Below are 25,797 nucleotides of genomic sequence, written 5' to 3'. Positions count from 1 at the left end.
GTCTGATGGTAAGGCGTTTGATAGTAAAGCATCTGATGGTAAGCGTCTGATTGTAAAGCGTCTGATGGTAAGCGTCTGATGGTAAAGCGTCTGATTGTAAAGCGTCTGATGGTAAAGCGTCTGATGGTAAGGCGTTTGATTGTAAAGCATCTGATGGTAAGGCGTCTGATTGTAAAGCATCTGATGGTAAGCGTCTGATTGTAAAGCATCTGATGGTAAGGCGCCTCTGAACACAGACAAAGGCGCTATATGAATAAAAGTGATGATGATGATGATGATGATGCTCTCCTGCAGGGGGTGTTTATGTTCGTGTCCAACAGAGACGAGTTCGGTAGATTGGTTTCCACCAGCAACTACAACACCAGCAGACTGCATCCAGACATGTGGCAGATATTCGACAATCCTATGGTACGACACAAACACTCACCCTCACTCAACACTGCGACAGTCTGCGACAGTTACAGACCACAAGAAAGGCCCCAGACAGAACCCAGAACAGACCGGACTAAAGGACCCAGACAGAACCCAGAACAGACCACACGAAAGGACCCAGACAGAACCCAGAACAGACCACACGAAAGGACCCAGACAGAACCCAGAACAGACCACATGAAAGGACCCAGACAGAACCCAGAACAGACCACACGAAAGGACCCAGACAGAACCCAGAAAAGACCACACTAAAGGACCCAGACAGAACCCAGAACAAACCACACTAAAGGACCCAGACAGAACCCAGAACAGTACAGGCCCAGAACAGACCAGACTAAAGGACCCAGACAGAACCCAGAACAGACCAGACTAAAGGACCCAGACAAAACCCAGAACAGTACAGGCCCAGAACAAACCAGACGAAAGGACCCAGACAGAACCCAGAACAGACCAGACTAAAGGACCCAGACAGAACCCAGAACAGACCAGACTAAAGGACCCAGACAAAACCCAGAACAGACCACACGAAAGGACCCAGACAGAACCCAGAACAGACCAGACTAAAGGACCCAGACAAAACCCAGAACAGTACAGGCCCAGAACAGACCACACGAAAGGACCCAGACAGAACCCAGAACAGACCACACGAAAGGACCCAGACTGAACCCAGAACAGACCACACAAAAGGACCCAGACAGAACCCAGAAAAGACCACACTAAAGGACCCAGACAGAACCCAGAACAGACCACATGAAAGGACCCAGACAGAACCCAGAAAAGACCACACTAAAGGACCCAGACAGAACCCAGAACAGACCATACAAAAGGACCCAGACAGAACCCAGAACAGGCCACACAAAAGGACCCAGACAGAACCCAGAACAGACCACACGAAAGGACCCAGACAGAACCCAGAAAAGACCACACTAAAGGACCCAGACAGAACCCAGAACAGACCACACAAAAGGACCCAGACAGAACCCAGAACAGGCCACACAAAAGGACCCAGACAGAACCCAGGACAGACCACACGAAAGGACCCAGACAGAACCCAGAAAAGACCACACTAAAGGACCCAGACAGAACCCAGAACAGACCACACGAAAGGACCCAGACAGAACACACGAAAGGACCCAGACAGAACCCAGAAAAGACCACACTAAAGGACCCAGACAGAACCCAGAAAAGACCACACTAAAGGGCCCAGACAGAACCCAGAACAGGCCACACGAAAGGACCCAGACAGAACCCAGAAAAGACCACACTAAAGGACCCAGACAGAACACACGAAAGGACCCAGACAGAACCCAGAAAAGACCACACTAAAGGACCCAGACAGAACCCAGAAAAGACCACACTAAAGGGCCCAGACAGAACCCAGAACAGGCCACACGAAAGGACCCAGACAGAACCCAGAAAAGACCACACTAAAGGACCCAGACAGAACCCAGACCAGACTAAAGGACCCAGACAGGACCCAGAACAGACCAGACTAAAGGACCCAGACAGAACCCAGAACAGACCACACTAAAGGACCCAGACAGAACCCAGAACAGACCACACGAAAGGACCCAGACAGAACCCAGAACAGACCACACTAAAGGACCCAGACAGAACCCAGAACAGGCCACACAAAAGGACCCAGACAGAACCCAGGACAGACCACACAAAAGGACCCAGACAGAACCCAGGACAGACCACACGAAAGGACCCAGACAGAACCCAGAAAAGACCACACTAAAGGACGCAGACAGAACCCAGAACAGACCACACGAAAGGACCCAGACAGAACACACGAAAGGACCCAGACAGAACCCAGAAAAGACCACACTAAAGGACCCAGACAGAACCCAGAAAAGACCACACTAAAGGGCCCAGACAGAACCCAGAACAGGCCACACGAAAGGACCCAGACAGAACCCAGAACAGTACAGGCCCAGAACAGACCACACGAAAGGACCCAGACAGAACCCAGACCACACGAAAGGACCAAGACAGAACCCAGAACAGTACAGGCCCAGAACAGACCAGACTAAAGGACCCAGACAGAACCCAGAACAGTACAGGCCCAGAACAGACCACACGAAAGGACCCAGAACAGACCAGACTAAAGGACCCAGATAGAACCCAGAACAGTACAGGCCCAGAACAGACCACACTAAAGGACCCAGACAGAACCCAGAACAGACCACACAAAAGGACCCAGACAGAACCCAGAACAGACCACACGAAAGGACCCAGACAGAACCCAGAACAGTACAGGCCCAGAACAGACCGGACTAAAGGTCCCAGACAGAACCAAGAACAGTACAGGCCCAGAACAGACCAGACTAAAGGACCCAGACAGAACCCAGAACAGTACAGGCCCAGAACAGACCACACGAAAGGACCCAGACAGAACCCAGAACAGACCAGACTAAAGGACCCAGACAGAACCCAGAACAGTACAGGCCCAGAACAGACCACACTAAAGGACCCAGACAGAACCCAGGACAGACCACACTAAAGGACCCAGACAAAACCCAGAACAGTACAGGCCCAGAACAAACCACACTAAAGGACCCAGACAGAACCCAGAACAGTACAGGCCCAGAACAGACCAGACTAAAGGACCCAGACAGAACCCAGAACAGTACAGTCCCAGAACAGACCAGACTAAAGGACCCAGACAGAACCCAGAACAGACCAGACTAAAGGACCCAGACAGAACCCAGAACAGTACAGGCCCAGAACAAACCACACTAAAGGACCCAGACAGAACCCAGAACAGTACAGGCCCAGAACAGACCACACTAAAGGACCCAGACAGAACCCAAAACAGTACAGGCCCAGAACAGACCAGACTAAAGGATCCAGACAAAACCCAGAACAGAACAGACCAGACTAAAGGACCCAGACAGAACCCAGAACAGTACAGGCCCAGAACAGACCACACTAAAGGACCCAGACAGAACCCAGAACAGTACAGGCCCAGAACAGACCAGACTGAAGGACCCAGACAGAACCCAGAACAGACCAGACTAAAGGACCCAGACAGAACCCAGAACAGTACAGGCCCAGAACAGACCAGACTAAAGGACCCAGACAGAACCCAGAACAGTACAGGCCCAGAACAGACCACACGAAAGGACCCAGACAGAACCCAGAACAGACCACACGAAAGGACCCAGACAGAACCCAGAACAGTACAGGCCCAGAACAGACCAGACTGAAGGACCCAGACAGAACCCAGAACAGTACAGGCCCAGAACAGACCAGACTAAAGGACCCAGACAGAACCCAGAACAGTACAGGCCCAGAACAGACCACACTAAAGGACCCAGACAGAACCCAGAACAGACCACACGAAAGGACCCAGACAGAACCCAGAACAGTACAGGCCCAGAACAGACCACACGAAAGGACCCAGACAGAACCCAGAACAGACCAGACTAAAGGACCCAGACAGAACCCAGAACAGTACAGGCCCAGAACAAACCACACTAAAGGACCCAGACAGAACCCAGAACAGTACAGGCCCAGAACAAACCACACTAAAGGACCCAGACAGAACCCAGAACAGTACAGGCCCAGAACAGACCACACTAAAGGACCCAGACAGAACCCAGAACAGTACAGGCCCAGAACAAACCACACTAAAGGACCCAGACAGAACCCAGAACAGTACAGGCCCAGAACAGACCACACTAAAGGACCCAGACAGAACACAAAACAGTACAGGCCCAGAACAAACCACACTAAAGGACCCAGACAGAACCCAGAACAGTACAGGCCCAGAACAAACCACACTAAAGGACCCAGACAGAACCCAGAACAGTACAGGCCCAGAACAAACCACACTAAAGGACCCAGACAGAACCCAGAACAGTACAGGCCCAGAACAGACCAGACTAAAGGACCCAGACAGAACCCAGAACAGACCAGACTAAAGGAACAGTACAGAACCCAGAAGAAGACCGACTCCCGAATAGATGAAGTGACTCTCATTATTCCCACAGCGGGAATTAGACCTCCGCATTTAACCCACACATGCAGTGACACACCACATACGCAGCACACCTGCCCGGAGCGGTGGGCAGCCCTTCCACCTGGGGGTTAGGTGTTTGATTCAAGGCCCCTTTAGTCACCCACCACCTCCACCTTCCTTATTTATCCACCACCCTCACCCACTACTTTCACCTTTCAACTCCACCTACCTTACTTCATCCTCCACCTCCACCCACCTTGCTCACCCACCACCTTCACCTCCACCACCATCACCCACTACCTTCACCCTACACCTCCACCCACCTTACTCATCCACCACCTTCACCTTCCACCACCCTCCCCCACTACCTTCACTTCACCACCCACTTCAGTCACTACCTTCACCCTACATCTCCACTCACCTTATTCATCCACCACCCTCACCCACTACTTTCACCTTCCACCTCCACCCACCTTATTCATCCACCACCCTCACCCACTACCTTCACCCTACACCTCCACCCACCTTATTCATCCCCCACCTTCACCCACATTCACCCACCTTCACCTGATTTATATTTGCATGGCAGTGAGCTTATTTGTAGTATTATTAGTACAGTGAACAGATTCATGCTCTGTATTTCTGTGGTTCTGTGTCCTGGTGTGTCTGTGCAGGACTGGAGGGAGAAGTATGTACATGAGAATTACTCTAAGATCTTTGAGGACGCTGAGGACGTCGTGGAGCAGCCCTGTCCTGACGTCTACTGGTTTCCTGCCTTTTCAGACAGGATGTGTGATGAGTTGGTGGAGACGATGGAGGATTTTGGCGAGTGGTCTGGAGGAAAACATAAGGTCTGTGAAATTAAAGATAAAGAGTGAATTGCAGTGTGACTGGAATTACTGGAGTTGACTCGTGGTGTTACAGAATTGGCTGGTGGAGTTACAGTGAACCCCTCTTTCTTCCTCAGGATGAACGATTAGCTGGTGGTTATGAAAATGTTCCGACAGTTGATATTCATATGAATCAGATTCAGTTTGAGAAAGAATGGCTCAAATTTCTGAAAGACTACATCGTCCCAGTGACAGAAAAGCTTTACCCAGGATACTATCCGAAGGTAAAAACACTCACACACACCTAAATACTACAGTGTGGTTCAGTAATACACAGAGATACACTGCTGAGTGCTCTTCTGTGTGTTTATATATTCAGTCTGTGTGTGTGTGTGTGTGTGTGTGTGTGTGTCTACAGGCTAATGCAGTGATGAACTTCGTGGTTCGTTATCGTCCAGATGAGCAGCCGTCACTCCGTCCTCATCACGACTCCTCAACATTTACCATTAACATTGCGTTAAACAGTAAAGGAAAAGACTATCAGGTACAGATTCGTTCACCGATCTTTACTTAATGTGTCTGTCCTATACTCGACTTTACGGAGCCTGAAGATTTGATCCTTTTTAATCAGTTTAGAATCAGTGTCACTTTAGAATCAGTATCTGTGATTGAATCAGTGTCAGTTTAGAATCAGTGTCTGTGATGAATTAGTGTCTGTGATGAATTAGTGTCTGTGATGAATCAGTGTCTGTGATGAATCAGTGTCTGTTTAGGATCAGTATCTGTGATGAATCAGTGTCTGTGATGAATCGGTGTCAGTTTAGAATCAGTATCTGTGATTGAATCAGTGTCAGTTTAGAATCAGTGTCAGTTTAGAATCAGTGTCAGTTTAGAATCAGTGTCTGTGATGAATCAGTGTCTGTGATGAATCAGTGTCTGTGATGAATCAGTGTCTGTGATGAATCAGTGTCAGTTTAGAATCAGTGTCTGTGATGAATTAGTGTCTGTGATGAATCAGTGTCTGTGATGAATCAGTGTCTGTGATGAATCAGTGTCTGTGATGAATCAGTGTCCGTTTAGAATCAGTATCTGTGATTGAATCAGTGTCTGTGATGAATCAGTGTCAGTTTAGAATCAGTATCTGTGATTGAATCAGTGTCAGTTTAGAATCAGTGTCAGTTTAGAATCAGTATCTGTTATTGAATCAGTGTCAGTTTAGAATCAGTGTCAGTTTAGAATCAGTATCTGTTATTGAATCAGTGTCAGTTTAGAATCAGTATCTGTGATTGAATCAGTGTCAGTTTAGAATCGGTGTCAGTTTAGAATCAGTATCTGTGATGAATCAGTGTTAGTTTAGAATCAGTATCTGTGATTGAATCAGTGTCGGTTTAGAATCAGTATCTGTTTAGAATCCGTGTCAGTTTAGAATCCGTGTCAGTTTAGAATCAGTATCTGTGATTGAATCAGTGTCAGTTTAGAATCAGTGTCTGTGATGAATTAGTGTCTGTGATGAATTAGTGTCTGTGATGAATCAGTGTCTGTGATGAATCAGTGTCTGTTTAGAATCAGTATCTGTGATGAATCAGTGTCTGTGATGAATCAGTGTCAGTTTAGAATCAGTATCTGTGATTGAATCAGTGTCAGTTTAGAATCAGTGTCAGTTTAGAATCAGTGTCAGTTTAGAATCAGTGTCTGTGATGAATCAGTGTCTGTGATGAATCAGTGTCTGTGATGAATCAGTGTCAGTTTAGAATCAGTGTCAGTTTAGAATCAGTGTCAGTTTAGAATCAGTGTCTGTGATGAATTAGTGTCTGTGATGAATTAGTGTCTGTGATGAATTAGTGTCTGTGATGAATCAGTGTCTGTGATGAATCAGTGTCTGTGATGAATCAGTGTCCGTTTAGAATCAGTATCTGTGATTGAATCAGTGTCTGTGATGAATCAGTGTCAGTTTAGAATCAGTATCTGTGATTGAATGTGTCAGTTTAGAATCAGTGTCAGTTTAGAATCAGTATCTGTTATTGAATCAGTGTCAGTTTAGAATCAGTATCTGTGATTGAATCAGTGTCAGTTTAGAATCGGTGTCAGTTTAGAATCAGTATCTGTGATGAATCAGTGTTAGTTTAGAATCAGTATCTGTGATTGAATCAGTGTCGGTTTAGAATCAGTATCTGTTTAGAATCCGTGTCAGTTTAGAATCCGTGTCAGTTTAGAATCAGTATCTGTGATTGAATCAGTGTCAGTTTAGAATCAGTATCTGTTATTGAATCATTGTCAGTTTAGAATCAGTATCTGTGATTGAATCAGTGTCTGTGATGAATCAGTGTCAGTTTAGAATCAGTGTCTGTGATGAATCAGTGTCTGTGATGAATCAGTGTTAGTTTAGAATCAGTGTCTGTGATGAATCAGTGTCTGTGATGAATCAGTGTGATGAATCAGTTTAGAATCAGTATCTGTTATTGAATCAGTGTCAGTTTAGAATCAGTGTCACTTTAGAATCAGTATCTGTGATTGAATCAGTGTCAGTTTAGAATCAGTGTCAGTTTAGAATCAGTGTCAGTTTAGAATCAGTGTCAGTTTAGAATCAGTATCTGTAATGAATCAGTGTTAGTTTAGAATCAGTATCTGTGATGAATCAGTGTCGGTTTAGAATCAGTATCTGTGATGAATCCGTATCAGTTTAGAATCAGTATCTGTTATTGAATCAGTGTCAGTTTAGAATCAGTATCTGTGATGAATCCGTGTCAGTTTAGAATCTGTGTCAGTTTAGAATCTGTGTCAGTGATGAATCAGTGTCTGTGATGAGTTCTGATCAGTGTCACTTTAGAATCAGTATCTGTGATTGAATCAGTATCTGTGATTGAATCAGTGTCTGTGATGAATCAGTGTCTGTGATGAGTTCTGATCAGTGTCACTTTAGAATCAGTGTCACTTTAGAATCAGTATCTGTGATTGAATCAGTGTCAGTTTAGAATCAGTATCTGTGATTGAATCAGTGTCAGTTTAGAATCAGTGTCAGTTTAGAATCAGTGTCTGTGATGAATCAGTGTCTGTGATGAGTTCTGATCAGTGTCACTTTAGAATCAGTATCTGTGATTGAATCAGTATCTGTGATTGAATCAGTGTCTGTGATGAATCAGTGTCTGTGATGAGTTCTGATCAGTGTCACTTTAGAATCAGTGTCACTTTAGAATCAGTGTCAGTTTAGAATCAGTATCTGTGATTGAATCGGTGTCAGTTTAGAATCAGTGTCAGTTTAGAGTCAGTATCTGATTCATCACAGTGTCATTTCTGGTGGTAAAGAAGCACTCCTCTGTTTTTCTGGATGCTGTGAATCACTCGGGTCTGTGTGATTTTGTGTGTGTATTCTGTGTTGTGTAATGTGTGTATTCTGTGTTGTGTAATGTGTGTATTCTGTGTTGTGTGTGTGTGTGTAATGTGTGTGTGTGTAATGTGTGTGTGTGTGTGTGTGTGTGTGTGTGTGTGTGTGTGTGTGTGTGCAGGGCGGAGGCTGCCGATTTGTTCGGTACAACTGTACAGTGGAATCTCCGCGGAAAGGCTGGTCCTTCATGCACCCGGGTCGTCTCACACACTTCCACGAGGGTTTACCCACCACTCAGGGGACTCGGTACATCATGGTGTCCTTCGTAGACCCCTAACGCTCCGCCTGAGTGTGCGTGTGTGCGTGTGTGTGTGTGTGTGTGTGTGTGTGTAATTTAACACAGATATCAGTGTGTCCTCTGGAACTGTTGCCATTCAGCTCCAGCACAGGCAGCGGGTTTGATCCCTGGTTTAATAGTTTTATAACTGTAGTCTGAATATTGAATGTTTTTTTTAATTTCTTATGGACTATTTTTTACATTCCTGTAAACTTTTATACGAGGTCAGAATGAGGAATGAGTTAAAGCCCTAAAGCGAGAGAACAGTTACACTGATCAGCGTTTCTGTCTTTTCTACTCTGAGCTTTGTACAAAGTGCTTTAAATTATTTGCCTTCTTTGTGTAATAAAAGTTCAGTGGCTCAACTTTCCTTCCTTTCTTTGTGAGCAGCGCTTTGTTTGTGCCAAACTGGATCCCGAGCCTCCGGCAGCTGTTTCAGCAGAACACAGCAGCTTCCTGTAGAGCCGCTCAGTGCAGGAGTTATAGATGCTGCAGATAAACGAACAATTTCAGTGCTTTTTAACACCAAGCTGAGACTAAACAAAGGAAAGTTTCCACTGCACATAAGCACTCAAATTCAAATGGGATGCTGAATGCCAACTTTATTCAAACAGGATAAGAACCAAACTCTGAATAAACACTTGAAAATGGATTATGTTTAGGCATCTTTGTGATCGAACGTTTAACGGCTGTATTATGAGATGTTTGCTTTAGTCTGTTTGTCTATTTTATTCTCAGCACAAATAACCTGTAAAATATGAAGGACATGAAAAATATATTCTGTTTTGGCGAAACATCGGCTCACATTTCCTGAGAAATCGTTTGGAAATGTTTTCTCCTGGACTGGTATGTAAACGTGATGCGTGGGAATAGCTGAACTATTTGAATGACTACATAAAGATAAATCTTCATCACTCGGAGAGCCAATAAAACGCTGCTTGTTCAAACAGTCCCACCTTACGTGCTTCTGTGGAGAAAACGGCACAGATTATAAACCCTGAGCGGCGAGTTCATCGGAACTGAATGCTGAGAGTTTGTAGGCTGTATCATCGCACTATTGTAGTCCCTCGAGGCTTACAGTGGGGCAAAAAAGTATTCAGTCAGCCGCTGATTGTGAAGTTCTCCTACTCAGAAAGACGAGACGTCTGTAATTTTCATCATAGCTACACTTCAACTACGAGAGACAAAATGAGAAAAAAATCCAGGAAAAATCTCATTGGAGGATTTTTAAAGAATTTATTTGTAAATTATGGTGGAAAATAAATATTTGGTCACCTACAAACAAGCAGGATTTCTGGCTCTCACAGACCTGTAACTTCTTTAAGAAGCTCCTCTGTCCTCCACTTGTTACCTGTATTAATGGCACCTGTTTGACCTCGTTATCTGTATAAAAGACACCTGTCCACAGCCTCAAACAGTCAGACTCCAAACTCAACCATGGCCAAGACCAAAGAGCTGTCGAAGGACACCAGGGAGAAAACTGTAGACCTGCACCAGGCTGGGAAGAGTGAATCTACAACAGGCAAGCAGGTTGGTGGGAATAAATCAACTGTGGGAGCAACTGTAAGAAAATGGAAGACATACAAGACCATTGATCTCCCTCGATCTGGGGCCCCACGCAGGATCTCATCCCGTGGGGTCAAAATGATCATGAGAACGGTGAGCAGAAATCCCAGAACTACACGGAGGGACCTGATGAATGACCTGCAGAGAGCTGGGACCAAAGTAACAAAGGCTACCCTCAGTAACACACAACGCCGAGAGGGACTCAGATCCTGCAGTGCCAGGCGTGCCCCCTGCTTACGCCAGTACATGTCCAGGCCCGTCTGAAGTTTTCCAGAGAGCATACGGATGATCCGGAAGAGGACTGGGAGAATGTCATGTGGTCAGATGAAACCAAAATAGAACTTTTTGGTAAAAACTCAACTCGTCGTGTTTGGAGAAAGAAGAATGCTGAGTTGCATCCCAAGAACACCAAACATACTGTGAAGCATGGAGGTGGAAACATCAGGCTTTGGGGCTGTTTTTCTGCAAAGGGGACAGGACGACTGACCCGTGTTGAGGGAAGAATGAACGGGGTCATGTATCGTGAGATTTTAAGCCAAAACCTCCTTCCATCAGTGAGAGCATTGAAGATGGAACGTGGCTGGGTCTTCCAGCATGACAATGATCCCAAACACACCGCTCGGGCAACGAAGGAGTGCCTCCGTAAAAAGCATTTCAAGGTCCTGGAGTGGCCTAGCCAGTCTCCAGACCTCAACCCCACAGAAAATTTGTGGAGGGAGTTGAAAGTCCGTGTTGCCCAGCGACAGCCCCAGAACATCACTGCTCTAGAGGAGATCTGCAGGAGGAACGGGCCAAAATACCAGCTACAGTGTGCAAACCTGGTGAAGACTTGCAGGAAACGTTTGACCTCTGTCATTGCCAACAAAGGTTATGTTACAGAGCATTGAGCTGAACTTTTGTTATTGACCAAATGTTTATTTTCCCTATTTTACCATAATTTACAAATAAATTCTTTACAAATCAGCGCTAATGCAGAAAGCAGATTTTTACCTTCAACAGAACGACTGCAATGAAGTTGTAATTGATTACTTCATTGAGTTTTTATTAGAACATCGTTTTTTACAGTAACCTCCCCGGCCAGGCGACCGGGGTCCTCTCTGTGTGGAGTCTGCATGTTCTCCCCGTGTCCAAAGACATGCAGTCAGGCCAGTTGGACATTGCAGGGCAGATGGACAGACACATTCACTCACACCTAGGGGCAGTTTACCATGTCCAACTGGACACCACGCAGACACTGGGAGAACATGCAGACTCCACACAGAGAGGACCCCGGTCACCTGGCCGGGGACTCGAACCCTGGCCCTACTTGCTGTGAGGCGACAGCACTTGGAGTTCATTCAGAAAAACTGTCCTCCACAGCGCTGCCCCCTGGTGTTCAGGTGCAGGGCTGCAGGTGCAGTGTCAGCGCTCCCTGGCTGTGGAGCTGCAGTAAGCGCAGGAATTCCTCGGGCATGGCATGCATTACACGGCTTGCCTGTATTTTATCGTAGTAATGATAATTCACCGGCCGCTGGTGCAGGTCAGTTCCAAACGGCCAGAATCCGTACACGTGCACGTTGTGGCACAGCTCCAGCGCCGAGCTGATCAGCATAAATCCCGTGGATAGGCGCGGTGCCCGCAGGCCACGGCGCCTCCAGAATTGGTCCAGTGTGCGCAGGTAGGTGGGGCTTAAGAACAGCAGGTGGCGCTCAGGCCACATCGCCTGCAGCAGGTTAACGGACTGTTTAGTGCAGAATGTGTAGGCGAAGGCGGCGATCATGAAGGTCGTGTTAGTGTATCCATCCAGCTTCCGTCTTAAACGGCTGTCGTTACGCATGAAGTCAGAAAACCTGCAACACAAAGTGAAACAATTTTGTGTGAGTTTATCTTCGTCTACCTGTATATGTGTGTGGATGAGGCAGCGACTTACTCTCTGTTGATCTGACTCGGGTTGATGTTCATCAGATCACATTTCACACCCACATCGCTGCTATTGACTGGAGCCATGTTAAATCTGCACAGACACATTAGAACGAGAAGAGTTGTTAGAATTAAAGATGCACAAAAAGAAATATGATCAGCACAATGGCCACAAAATGGGAATCACATTTCTGTGGCCTTCAAGAAGCAGCACAGTTTATCTCTCAGCGGAGGCAGGGGGAGATACACTCTATGGAAAAAAGTAAGTGGCAGTCAACTGGAAGTGCTAAGCCTAGGAGCTGAGCATAAGAAGCTTCACAAAATGGGTTTCCACGCCTGAGTAGCTGCACAAGCCTGAGATCAAAATACTCAATGCCAAGTGTCAGATGTAATGGTGTAAATCCCCACCACTGGACTCCGGAGCAGTGAAATGTGTTCTCTGCAGTGACCAATCAGCTTCTCTACCTGTCATTCTGGTGGACGAGTCTGGGTTTGGCGAATGCCAGAAGAATGTTACCTGCCTGACTGCACTGTGCCAGCTGTATAGTTTGGTGGAGGAGGGATGATGATATGGGGGTGTTTCTCAGGGGTTGGTTTAGAACCCTTAGTTCCAGTGAAGGGAAACCTTAAAGCTTCAGCACCAAGAGACTTTGGACAATTGTATCTTCCAGCTTTGTGGGAACAGTTTTGGGAAGAACCTTTCCTGTTCCTGCATGACTGAGCCCCAGTGACCAAAGCAAAGGCCTGACTGGGTGAGTTTGGTGTGGAAGAACTTGACTGGTCCACGCAGAGCCCTGATCTCAACCCCATCATACACCATTGGGATGAACTAGAATGGAGATTGTAAGTCAAACCCTCTCGTCCAACATCAATGTCTGACCTCACAAATGCTCTTCTGGATTAACAGGCAGACATTAAAACTACCTCAAAGCCAATAAAAAGGCTCGAACAAGAAACGGCTACAAGCCATACGAAAGTGTTTGCTCCACAAAGAGCAACAGGTGGAACGTAAGCTGACCTTCCTCTCAGAATCAAAGAGTGTTGTGGTAAACTAGGAGTGACGGTGGAATGGAGGGGTGCTGACATCGCAGAGAGCCTCATGACTCTGTTACCTTCTGTCTCTCCCTCTTAGTGAGGCTGTAACCTCTCGACCTGCCGGAGTGTCTGCTGCTTTCTGTTTACACTAAACTGTAATCAAAGACTTTGTTTCACCTGAACACAAACCATTTCAGTGGTTTTTCCTGTTTTGTCCCTCACGCTGTCTTCTGGTTCTTTGACCGTGGATGTGCCTCTGATGTTGCTTGCCTGTGTTTTCAACTCCTGCATGATCTATGAGCTCTGAGTCTTGAACTGCCCCAAATAAAGCCATTTCACACTTCCAACTGACCTACACACCTCCTTCAGTACAGTATCTGTCCATTCTAACTGCAGTGTCTGTGCTGATCATGACAGGGCTTTAGTTACCCACCTAAAATGGACCTTTTAAAGTATCTTTTATTTTGTTCCCCCTTTTTATAGATATGCTTACAACCTTATTGTGGCATAAATCTGTCTCCTCGGGCCCGATAACGGCTGTGAGAGCTGGCGGGAAGGCGGGGCCCAAACTCCAAGTAAGGATGAAGCCTGGCGTTCTCACGGGTCTCCTCTTCCCACCGTCCTCACCGGGCTTCCGTCTTCCTGCAGGCTCTCACGGCCGTTTTCAGGGGACGGGCGCATGCCATACTCGTTTATTGTGGTAGATATTAATACACTGAATTAATAACTGGTTTTACTCAATGTGGTGTTTTATAGTTGAGGAGATTTACTGATGGTTTTACCTGATGGTTTTGTTTAAGGGAGGAGGGGTTTTACACAATAATGGGCTCTACCTGATGACGAAGTCTGCACTGTTGATTTCTCTTCCACAGCTACTGTTGAGTAGAATCCCACTACTGCCCACCACAGCACAGCGGTCCAGAGAGCGCCCCCTCCAGGGCATGTCCTGCACACACACACACACACACACACACACACACACACACACACACACACACCTGTTTGAATAAACAGTTTAAGCCGAGCTAACAGTGAAGTCTTCAGAACAGGACTGAATTAACTCTCTAGTCTTGGAGAGAACATGTGCAACCGAATTTGGATCAACTATATCTTATTACTACTTAGTAGCTATAAAATGAATAAGCTTCTCCTCCTATGCTAGAATGAAGAACTCACAGTTTCTGGGGTGGAAAAAGGCAGTTTTAGTGACTTTCCTACTGTAGCACTAAAGGCTGTATTCAGCAACAGCCACGCTGCACAAAGACCAGGCTGACTGAACACGCGCTCACAGAGAGACACAGAGAGACAGAGACTCCCGACTGAGCCGTACCTGAGGCAGCTTGCTGTACACGTTAGGTCTGAGTTTGTATTTGACGTTTGGCCTGGTTTCATACGGAACGTTCTGGTTAACCTCAGAGTTCTTCTGGGTCAGGAACAGAGAACCGGACGCATTACAGCAGGAACGCAACTGCACTCTATCAGAGAGAGAGAGAGAGGGAGAGAGAGAGACAGAGAGAGAGACAGAGAGAGAGAGAGAGAGAGAGAGGGAGAGAGACAGAGAGAGAGAGAGACAGATAGAGAGAGAGAGAGAGAGAGAGAGACAGAGAGAGAGAGAGAGAGAGTGGGTCATTAATAGACTGAAGCTCTGATTTTTTAAGGGCTTGTGTTTGTAAAGTTGATCTAGTGGATAATCTCATTTCATATGAAGTGAGATATCAGGACTAGGTCTAGTCTGAGGTTAAGTGGACCTTGTCGTTTCTCGATGTAACTTGTGTCCACTGAGTGAAGAGCACCTCTCGGGATTAGTGCTGTACGTTTTACACGTCTGTCTTAATGAATATGTAAATGTGTAAAACAGGCTGGAGGAAGGAGTCCCTGCAGTGATTTACTAGATCTGACAGGCGGCTGTTTGTAAATTAAACCCAGATTAGATATGAAGCTGTCAGTGATGGTCAGATGGGGTGGTGGATTGATGGAGTGACGGAGTGATGGAGTGATGGTCAGATTGGGTGATGGTTAGATTGAGTGATGGAGTAATGGTCAGATGGAATGATGGAGTGATGGAGTGATGGTCAGATGGAGTGATGGTCAGATGGAGTGATGGTCAGATGGTGTGATGATCTGATGGAGTGATGGTCAGATGGTGTGATGGTCAGATGGTGTGATGATTAGATGGAGTGATGGTGTGATGGTCAGATGGTGTGATGATCAGATGGAGTGATGGAGTGATGGTTAACCCAAGTGCTTTAAGGAAACCACACTTGTTCCAGTCCCCAAGAAATCATCTACAGTGGTGAAGTGCTTTGAGCGGCTGGTCAAAGCTCACATCTGCTCAACACTTCCAGCCACCATGGACCCTCACCAATCTGCATACCACTCCAGCAGATCCACAGACGACGCCACTGAACACTGCTCTCACACTCCTGGACAGACAGAACACACATGTCCGATGCTGCTCATAGATTACAGCTCAGCATTCAACACAACCATCCCTGCCAAACTCACTCCTAAGCTCACAGACCTGGGTTTGAACTCTCATCTCTGCAGCTGGATACTGGACTTCCTGATGAGCAGACCCCTGCTGGGGAAAGTTGGGAACAGCTTCTCCTCCACACTGACTCTGGGCACAGGGGCTCCCCAGGGATGTGTGCTCAGCCCCCTCCTGTACTCCCTGTATATACATGACTGTGTAGCCAAAGACACGTCTAACATCATCTTCAAGTTTGCAGATGACACCACCATCCTGGGCCTCATCACCGATGGAGATGAAACAGTCTACAGAGACGAGGTCAGCGCTCTGTCAGAGTGGTGCCATGACAACAGTGTCTGTCTCAACATCAGCAGAACAAAGGAGATGATCGTGGACTACAGGAAGCGGCAGAGGGGTGGTTACTCTGCCCTGTTCATCAATGGAGCAGAAGTTTCTCGGCATACACCTCACTGATGACCTCACCTGGTCCCTCCACACCAACACTAGTGTGAGATCTGCCCGTCAGCATCTCCTCTTCCTGCTCAGGCTCAGGAAGTTTGGACCGCTTCCTCAGATTCTCACCAACTTCTACAGGTGCACCATGGAGAGAATCCTCACCTCACCCTCATCCTCCCGCTGCCTCCGGAAAATCAAAAAGATCCAGTCAGACAGCGTCATTCAGCACACAGCCTGTTGACCATCCTGCCATCAGGCAGGAGATTTCACAGCATCCAGGCCAGATCAACCCTGCTAATGAGCAGTTCTTGTGAAGGAGTTCTTCGCCAACTACCATTTATTCTTCTTCTTTTATCACGTTAACAGATTCTACCCTTTATTTACAGCATATTGATTGAAAGGAAAGATGAAATCTATATGTGCCACAATTAATCCCGTTCACGGTTTAAAGTTCACCTGAGTGATTAGGAACACTTGACTGGTCAGCCGTAACTTCTTGTTTCAATACTCTTGCTTTCCGGAAGGTCTCCGTACCATGTTGTACAGGCCTCATGCTAAGATGTGCTGCATGATGTGCAGATTTAAAGGTGCTGTAAATACTGGAGCCAACAGAAAGAGGAACTGATAGTTCAGTGATGAGACAGAGGCCTGAATAAAGAACCTACTTCTCCACCAAAACACTGTAGAGAACAGAGTTTGGAGCTCATGGGTGGTGGGCTCTCACCGTAGCCGCATCACGTCACACAGCAGATTTTCAGGTTTTGTTCTTGTTGGAGCCCAATTTAGTTAAATTTTTAATTCTCCCATTTCTCTTGCTGGTCTTTAGTCTGGGACTTTTATTTTGACACGGCCTTAGGCCACCTGTTCAGATAAAGATGGCGTCTTCCACATGGTGGCCAGTCTCAGACGATGGAAGATGCAGTAATTGGATAGTTTAACCGCTTTAACCTTTAACCTTTAACCTTTGAGCTACACCCACTGGAATTCAGAGAACCCACTGGAATTTAGAGAACCCACTGGAATGTGTGTTAAACTTTGAACTCTGTCTTTTGTGGATTACAAACAATTTGGATTTATTCCACTGGGCACCACCTGCTTGCCTGCCTGCCACTTTCCTCCTTCCTCCCTGCCTGCCTGCCTGACTGTGAGCTTCTCCCTGCCTGCCTGCCTGCCTGCCTGACTGTGAGCTTCTCCCTGCCTGCCTGCCTGCCTGACTGTGAGCTTCTCCCTGCCTGCCTGCCTGCCTGACTGTGAGCTTCTCCCTGCCTGCCTGCCTGACTGTGAGCTTCTCCCTGCCTGCCTGCCTGACTGTGAGCTTCTCCCTGCCTGCCTGACTGTGAGCTTCTCCCTGCCTGCCTGACTGTGAGCTTCTCCCTGCCTGCCTGTGAGCTTCTCCCTGCCTGCCTGCCTGACTGTGAGCTTCTCCCTACCTGCCTGCCTGACTGTGAGCCTCTCCCTACCCACCTGCCTGACTGTGAGCTTCTCCCTACCTGCCTATCTGCCTCCCTGCCTGTGAGCTTCTCCCTACCTGCCTGCCTGCCTATGAGCTTTCTCCCTACCCACCTGCCTGACTGTGAGCTTCGTCCGGCTCTGGCCAGCGCTGGCTGTTGACCTGGGCTGGTCGGTCCGGCTCTGGCCAGTGCTGGCTGTTGATCTGGGCTGGTCGGTTCGGCTCTGGCCAGTGCTGGCTGTTGACCTGGGCTGGTCGGTCCGGCTCTGGCCAGTGCTGGCTGTTGACCTGGGCTGGTGTTTGTTGTGTCGGCTGCTGTGTGTAGTTTAAGTGAACAGTCAGGAGCTCAGTGCGTCGGAGTTTGTATGGGCTGTTTATTTTACAGGACAAAGATCACCTGGAGCTTCCACAGTGTTTACTGACCACATGCCATTGACCATTAGGTGACATGCTAAATGCTATGAGAGACTATTAACACACACAAATTCAGAACACACACACACACACACACAGTACCTATATGTTTCCCTGAGAGTGATGTTGGGTTTGACAGAACAGGTGAAGAGATCATCTAAAGCAACACAAAACGCCTGCATGTCCATCCTGACAACAACAAACAGAAGCGGAATGAACAGTGAGATATAAATTTTACAGAAAGGGTTTAATTATACAATGATCCAAAATTAATAAATAGGGTTATGGCTTTTTAGAAAATGATACATTATATATTTACAGCATTACTTATAATAACACTATATAGCTATAGTTATAAACAGGGAAATATTATTACTATATTGCTACATTAAAGTGATCTATAATAATTCTCCCGTGTTATATACAGTTAGAGAGCGCGGGACGTTACAGCGGGTCTGTAATAATTCTCCCGTGTTATATACAGTTAGCGAGCGTGGGCCGTTATAGCGGGTCTGTAATAATTCTCCCGTGTTATATACAGTTAGAGAGCGTGGGACGTTACAGCGGGTCTGTAATAATTCTCCCGTGTTATATACAGTTAGAGAGCGCGGGACGTTACAGCGGGTCTGTAATAATTCTCCCGTGTTATATACAGTTAGAGAGCGCGGGACGTTACAGCGGGTCTGTAATAATTCTCCCGTGTTATATACAGTTAGAGAGCGTGGGACGTTACAGCGGGTCTGTAATAATTCTCCCGTGTTATATACAGTTAGAGAGCGTGGGACGTTACAGCGGGTCTGTAATAATTCTCCCGTGTTATATACAGTTAGCGAGCGTGGGACGTTACAGCGGGTCTGTAATAATTCTCCCGTGTTATATACAGTTAGTGAGCGGTGAACGTTACAGCGGGTCTGTAATAATTCTCCCGTGTTATATACAGTTAGCGAGCGCGGGACGTTACAGCGGGTCTGTAATAATTCTCCCGTGTTATATACAGTTAGAGAGCGTGGGACGTTACAGCGGGTCTGTAATAATTCTCCCGTGTTATATACAGTTAGAGAGCGTGGGACGTTACAGCGGGTCTGTAATAATTCTCCCGTGTTATATACAGTTAGAGAGCGTGGGACGTTACAGCGGGTCTGTAATAATTCTCCCGTGTTATATACAGTTAGAGGGCGTGGGACGTTACAGCGGGTCTGTAATAATTCTCCCGTGTTATATACAGTTAGAGAGCGTGGGACGTTACAGCGGGTCTGTAATAATTCTCCCGTGTTATATACAGTTAGCGAGAGCGGGACGTTACAGCGGGTCTGTAATAATTCTCCCGTGTTATATACAGTTAGAGAGCGGCGGACGTTACAGCGGGTCTGTAATAATTCTCCCGTGTTATATACAGTTAGCGAGCGGCGGCCGTTACAGCGGGTCTGTAATAATTCTCCCGTGTTATATACAGTTAGCGAGCGTGGGACGTTACAGCGGGTCTGTAATAATTCTCCCGTGTTATATACAGTTAGCGAGCGTGGGACGTTACAGCGGGTCTGTAATAATTCTCCCGTGTTATATACAGATAGAGAGCGCGGGACGTTACAGCGGGTCTGTAATAATTCTCCCGTGTTATATACAGTTAGCGAGCGTGGGACGTTACAGCGGGTCTGTAATAATTCTCCCGTGTTATATACAGTTAGCGAGCGTGGGACGTTACAGCGGGTCTGTAATAGTTCTCCCGTGTTATATACAGTTAGAGAGCGTGGGACGTTACAGCGGGTCTGTAATAGTTCTCCCGTGTTATATACAGTTAGAGAGCGTGGGACGTTACAGCGGGTCTGTAATCGTTCTCCCGTGTTATATACAGTTAGCGAGCGCGGGACGTTACAGCGGGTCTGTAATAATTCTCCCGTGTTATATACAGTTAGAGAGCGTGGGACGTTACAGCGGGTCTGTAATAATTCTCCCGTGTTATATACAGTTAGAGAGCGTGGGACGTTACAGCGGGTCTGTAATAATTCTCCCGTGTTATATACAGTTAGAGAGCGTGGGACGTTACAGCGGGTCTGTAATAATTCTCCCGTGTTATATACAGTTAGAGGGCGTGGGACGTTACAGCGGGTCTGTAATAATTCTCCCGTGTTATATACAGTTAGAGAGCGTGGGACGTTACAGCGGGTCTGTAATAATTCTCCCGTGTTATATACAGTTAGCGAGAGCGGGACGTTACAGCGGGTCTGTAATAATTCTCCCGTGTTATATACAGTTAGAGAGCGGCGGACGTTACAGCGGGTCTGTAATAATTCTCCCGTGTTATATACAGTTAGCGAGCGGCGGCCGTTACAGCGGGTCTGTAATAATTCTCCCGTGTTATATACAGTTAGCGAGCGTGGGACGTTACAGAGGGTCTGTAATAGTTCTCCCGTGTTATATACAGTTAGAGAGCGTGGGACGTTACAGCGGGTCTGTAATCGTTCTCCCGTGTTATATACAGTTAGCGAGCGCGGGACGTTACAGCGGGTCTGTAATAATTCTCCCGTGTTATATACAGTTAGCGAGCGTGGGACGTTACAGAGGGTCTGTAATAATTCTCCCGTGTTATATACAGTTAGAGAGCGTGGGACGTTACAGCGGGTCTGTAATAATTCTCCCGTGTTATATACAGTTAGCGAGCGTGGGACGTTACAGAGGGTCTGTAATAATTCTCCCGTGTTATATACAGTTAGAGAGCGCGGGACGTTACAGCGGGTCTGTAATAATTCTCCCGTGTTATATACAGTTATCTCACTTTTTCGTGGTGCTCATGTTGGAGATCTTGGCCTGGAGGCGGGAACAGCGCACTTTGTGGTAAAACTCCTGCGTCTGATTGGCCGGATGCAGTCTGGAAAGCATATTTCCACACAGTCATTAGGGCAGATTAAATATGGACAGGTTTATCGTGTTTTAGTGGTTTAGGGTTTAGTTCAGTAAAGAAACAGGCGGTTTAAACAGTCCCTGCAGAAGATCAGACACTCAGATAAACTCTCCAGATTCTTTCACTGCACACAGCTATGATTAGTGTGCTACGTTAGTTCAGTGGCAGTGAATCATTAATCTACTCAAATCAATCTGCCCTTCACTTTAATAATGCATAGAATAATGTTTGTCAAAGGTGCCGTGTTCACAGGGATTTCTCTGCCAATATTAGCAAACAATTACCACTTCAATATTTCTGAGATATTATTAGCTATAAACTGTTTAAATCTCTGATAAATTCTTATATAACAGTGAAATCACTACATTTATCAGAAAACTGAAATAAATCTGCATTAAAAGGGAGTTTAAGAAAATCCTACTTCAGTTTCATCAGCGATGTTTCCAGATTAGACTGTACTCGTGTTTGCGTTTGTTTGTATATCAACACAAGCAATAAGTAACCATATTTAAAAATGCTGTTACTGAATACTTTCTGACTCATTTGGTCTTCATATCATATTTATAAACCATGTTCATAACCTGGAGCCCTCTACAGTAACTACTTACCTCTGCAGTATTATCATACACACGTTTGTTGACTGTAACGGGGAGGAATTGGGTTGATTTGATCTAAGATCAGGTGAGTCAAGCTCTGTTAAGGAGAAACCAACATATGAAGAAAACGACTGAAAACAGAGGCTATGACCACATCCTGGAGGAGGAGCTCTGCTTTAGTTCAGTCAGATATTCCTTCAGGAACAGCTCTGATGTATTGGTCAGTGGGGACTCTGTGGGTTTCATATGAGGTCATTAGACTAAATTTTAATAAATGAATCTGAATCTGACAGTGACCTGCAGCAGAGAGCTCAGTCTTCTGGAGAAAAGCTCTTTAGTGATCAGCTCCTTTTACATTCTTTATATTGTAGAGTTCATGTAGTTCAGTACACAGAGGGCCAGAAACTAAACCCAGCAATCATTATACTCTAAAATCTCTACACATTAATATCTCTACACTAACATCTCTACTGTCTAATATCACTACACTAAAATCTCTACTGTAGTATCTACTCTAATATCTGTACACTAAAATCAGCTTTCTAATATCTGTACTGTCAAATATCACTACACTAATCTCTACTGTAATATTGACAGTCTAATATCTCTACACTAACATGTTGTCTAATATCTGTACTGTCTAATATCACTACACTTTAATATCTGTATTGTCTAATATCTACACTAATATCACTACACTAAAATCTCTACTGTAATATTGACACAATCTCTACTGCCTAATATCTCTACCATCTAATATCTACACTAATATCTTTACACTAAAATATCTACTGTCTAATATCTCTACACTAAAATATCTACTGTCTAATATCTACACTAACATTTTTACACTAAAATCTCTACTCTCTATGTACACACTAATATCTCTACAGTCTAATATCTCTGCATTATTATATCTACACTTTCTTCTACTTTCTACTATTTCCACACTGTAAAATCTCCACATGATCTGTTTTCTTATATATTTCTTTATGTAATATATAATTGACTCACTCGCTGAAAAGGGGAATCATCATGATGTAAGCAGTCAAAAGGCTGCCCACAGTCAGCAGCGCTTTGGGAGACTTTGGGAACTGACGGACGATTGACCACAGCGCCATCAGTATCTGTGTACAGGAACCATCCAGGGGACAATTACCACAGTAAATTCCTCTGAAACTATTCCAGTAACCATCCCCAGTAACTGTCCACTGAACTGTCCCCAGTAACCGTCCCCAGTAACTGTCCACTGTAACCGTCCTCAGTAACTGTCCACTGAACCGTCCTCAGTAACTGTCCACTGGAACCGTCCTCAGTAACTGTCCACTGGAACCGTCCTCAGTAACTGTCCACTGAACTGTCCTCAGTAGTTGTCCACTGGAACCGTCCTCAGTAACTGTCCACTGAACCGTCCTCAGTAACTGTCCACTGGAACCGTCCTCAGTAACTGTCCACTGGAACCGTCCTCAGTAACTGTCCACTGAACTGTCCTCAGTAACTGTCCACTGTAACCGTCCTCAGTAACTGTCCACTGAACTGTCCTCAGTAGTTGTCCACTGTAACTGTCCACTGTTAATCATCCTGCTGTCCTGAGTTTCAGGCTTTGTGGAGCTGCTGGAAAATGGTTGGTAGCCTTTGCACTGTCCCCAGTGTGTGTGTGCTGTTATCTCTCATTGGGTGGAGCTGGATGAAACATCAACATTCACACACACACACACACACACACACACACACACACCTTGAGATCTATATACTGGTGGGAAGAATAAAATAAGTTGTTCTTCTTTCAGACTTGAAAACATTTGACCTTCATATTAATACTGTACAGACTTCACCTCCCACACGATACACAGTCCATCAGTTTCACCTGTAAACACATCAAATGTAAACAGGACGCTGTGGGTCTCAACACAGCTTCACATTCAGGAGCTTGGTCCTTGTGAAAGCACTACGAAACTGGAACTGTGTCAGCTGTGAAGATGTTCTAGTGACGACCGCTTTATAACAATGTCCTGAGCTGCTTCTGCAAAGTGCTTTAGGGCTTTTTCTTCACTGTTCATCTGCGCCTTCTCATTCGTGTACATTCAGATCCTTTCACTAGCAGAGACACTATCCACACGGCGACTGGCGCCTGAGACTCTGTCCGCGCGGCGGCTGGCGTCACACCCCATGTGTCCCCATATTATATATATATATATATATATATGTTTGCTATGCAGGTTGCTCATGAACTTAGGGTGGACTGTCACTGCTCTCCAGCTGCAAGAAAGTCACTAAATCAGCTCCTCCTCAGTCTGTTCAGGTCTAATCTCCTGTTCGCCTCCGCAGAAGCCTGGCGAGCTGATAGAAGCTACAGTGGATCATTGTGGCCTTGAGGTTACAGGCCAGCTCATCTTGAAGAGACCAGATGTGAGAAGACTTCCTGACCAAATATCAGTTTCATTCCTTCTCGTTAATTATGCGTATATATTAACACTGTTTTCTTCATTCATATCTCAATTCTGTATAATTATATATATATATATATATATATATATATATATATATATATATATATATATATATATATATATATATGTATATATATATGTATAATGGTTATCCAGGTGGACAATAACGTCACCAGTGATAAGGAAATGATTGTCAGTTAAAATAACTTAGCAGCTCAGCGAGTTCATGAATAAAGTCAGTACAGCACTTTGGTGGCCTGTAAATCGTTAGTGATAAAATCGGTGGGGTACCATTATCACAGTACTGAAGTATTCAGAGGACATCTCCAAGGGTTGGCTGTTCACACTGAAATATACAACCATATGAAACCATCTTTTCTACTGGATCTGTTTACGTTCTACAACCCCAAGTTGGGACGTTGTGTAAAACATAAATAAAAACAGAAGATGATGATTTACAAATCCTTTACAACTCATATTCAACTGAATCCACTACAAAGACGAGATGTTCAAACAGATAAACTTTGTTTTTTGCAAATATTCACTCATTTTGAATTTAATGCCTGCAACACGTTCCAGAGAAGTTGGGACAGGGGCGTGTTTCCCGCTGTGTTACATCACCTTTCCTTTAACACTCAATAAGCGTTTGGGAACTGAGGACACGGATTGTTGAAGCTTTGTAGGTGGAATTCTTTCCCATTCCTGCTTGATGTACAGCTTCAGCTGCTCAGCAGTCCGGGGGTCTCCGCTGTCGTATTTTGAGCTTCATAATGCGCCACACATTTTCAATGGGAGACGGTCTGGACTGCAGGCAGGCCAGTCTAGTACCCGCACTCTTTTACTACGAAGCCACGCTGTTGTAACACGTGCAGAATGTGGCTCGGCATCGTCTTGCTGAAATAAGCAGGGACGTCCCTGAAAAAGACGCTGCTTGGATGGCAGCAGATGTTGCTCCAAAACCTGTATGTACCTTTCAGCATTAATGGGGCCTTCACAGATGTGCAGGTTACCCCTGCCATGGGCACTAACTCACCCCCACACCATCAGTGATGCTGGCTTTTGAACTTTGCGCTGAAAACAATCCGGACAGTCCTTTTCCTATTTGGCCCGGAGGACACGACGTCCATGATTTCCAGAAACAGTGTGAAATGTGGACGCGTCAGACCACAGGACACTTTTCCACTCTGCGTCAGTCCATCTCAGATGAGCTCGGCCCAGAGAAGCCGGCGGCGTTTCTGGGTGGTGTTGATATGTGGCTTCGCTTTGCATGGCAGAGTTTTAACCTGCACTTGTAGATGGAGCGACGAACTGAGTTCACTGACAGTGGTTTTCCGAAGTGTTCCTGAGCCCATGTGGGAATATCCATTACAGAATGATGTGGGTTTTTAATGCAGCGCCGCCTGAGGGGTCGAAGGTCACGGGCATTCAGTGTTGGTTTTCTGCCTCGCCGCTTACCTGCAGAGATTTCTCCAGATTCTCTGAATCTTCTGATGATATTATGGACTGTAGATGATGAAATCCCTAAATTCCTGCAGTTGCACGTTGAGAAACGTTGTTCTTAAACTGTTGGACTATTTGCTCACGCAGTTGTTCACTAAGTGGTGAACCTCGCCCCGTCCTTGCTTGTGAATGACTGAGCCTTTCAGGGATGCTCCCTTTATACCCAATCATGAC

General features: G+C 45.8%; 2 protein-coding genes across 2 annotated transcripts in view; one reads left to right on the top strand and one right to left on the bottom strand.

Moving 5' to 3' along the window:
- Positions 1-9,258, top strand: part of plod3 (procollagen-lysine, 2-oxoglutarate 5-dioxygenase 3) — a gene marked incomplete at its 5' end in the record, with an annotated part of 39,473 nt that extends 30,215 nt beyond the window's left edge. Inside the window, 5 exons of the mRNA XM_037541437.1 lie at positions 295-408; positions 5,074-5,250; positions 5,367-5,513; positions 5,648-5,773; positions 8,733-9,258. Of these exons, the coding sequence (XP_037397334.1) occupies positions 295-408; positions 5,074-5,250; positions 5,367-5,513; positions 5,648-5,773; positions 8,733-8,888 (720 nt within the window). The remainder of the gene's footprint in view (positions 1-294; positions 409-5,073; positions 5,251-5,366; positions 5,514-5,647; positions 5,774-8,732) is intronic.
- Positions 9,259-11,474: 2,216 nt separating this feature from the next.
- Positions 11,475-23,399, bottom strand: LOC108414591 (alpha-2,8-sialyltransferase 8E-like). Its single transcript, XM_017687476.2, has 7 exons — positions 22,688-23,399; positions 20,952-21,044; positions 18,281-18,367; positions 14,719-14,863; positions 14,222-14,334; positions 12,364-12,447; positions 11,475-12,283 (listed from the first exon to the last, which is right to left on the bottom strand). Exons 1-7 carry the CDS (start codon positions 22,792-22,794, stop codon positions 11,830-11,832), a joined length of 1,083 nt encoding a protein of 360 aa, XP_017542965.1. The 5' UTR covers positions 22,795-23,399; the 3' UTR covers positions 11,475-11,829.
- Between the last annotated feature and the right edge of the window lie 2,398 nt (positions 23,400-25,797).

Source organism: Pygocentrus nattereri, chromosome 9, assembly GCF_015220715.1.
Source record: "Pygocentrus nattereri isolate fPygNat1 chromosome 9, fPygNat1.pri, whole genome shotgun sequence".
Taxonomy (NCBI): domain Eukaryota; kingdom Metazoa; phylum Chordata; class Actinopteri; order Characiformes; family Serrasalmidae; genus Pygocentrus; species Pygocentrus nattereri.
This window is presented reverse-complemented; position numbering and strand designations above follow the sequence as displayed.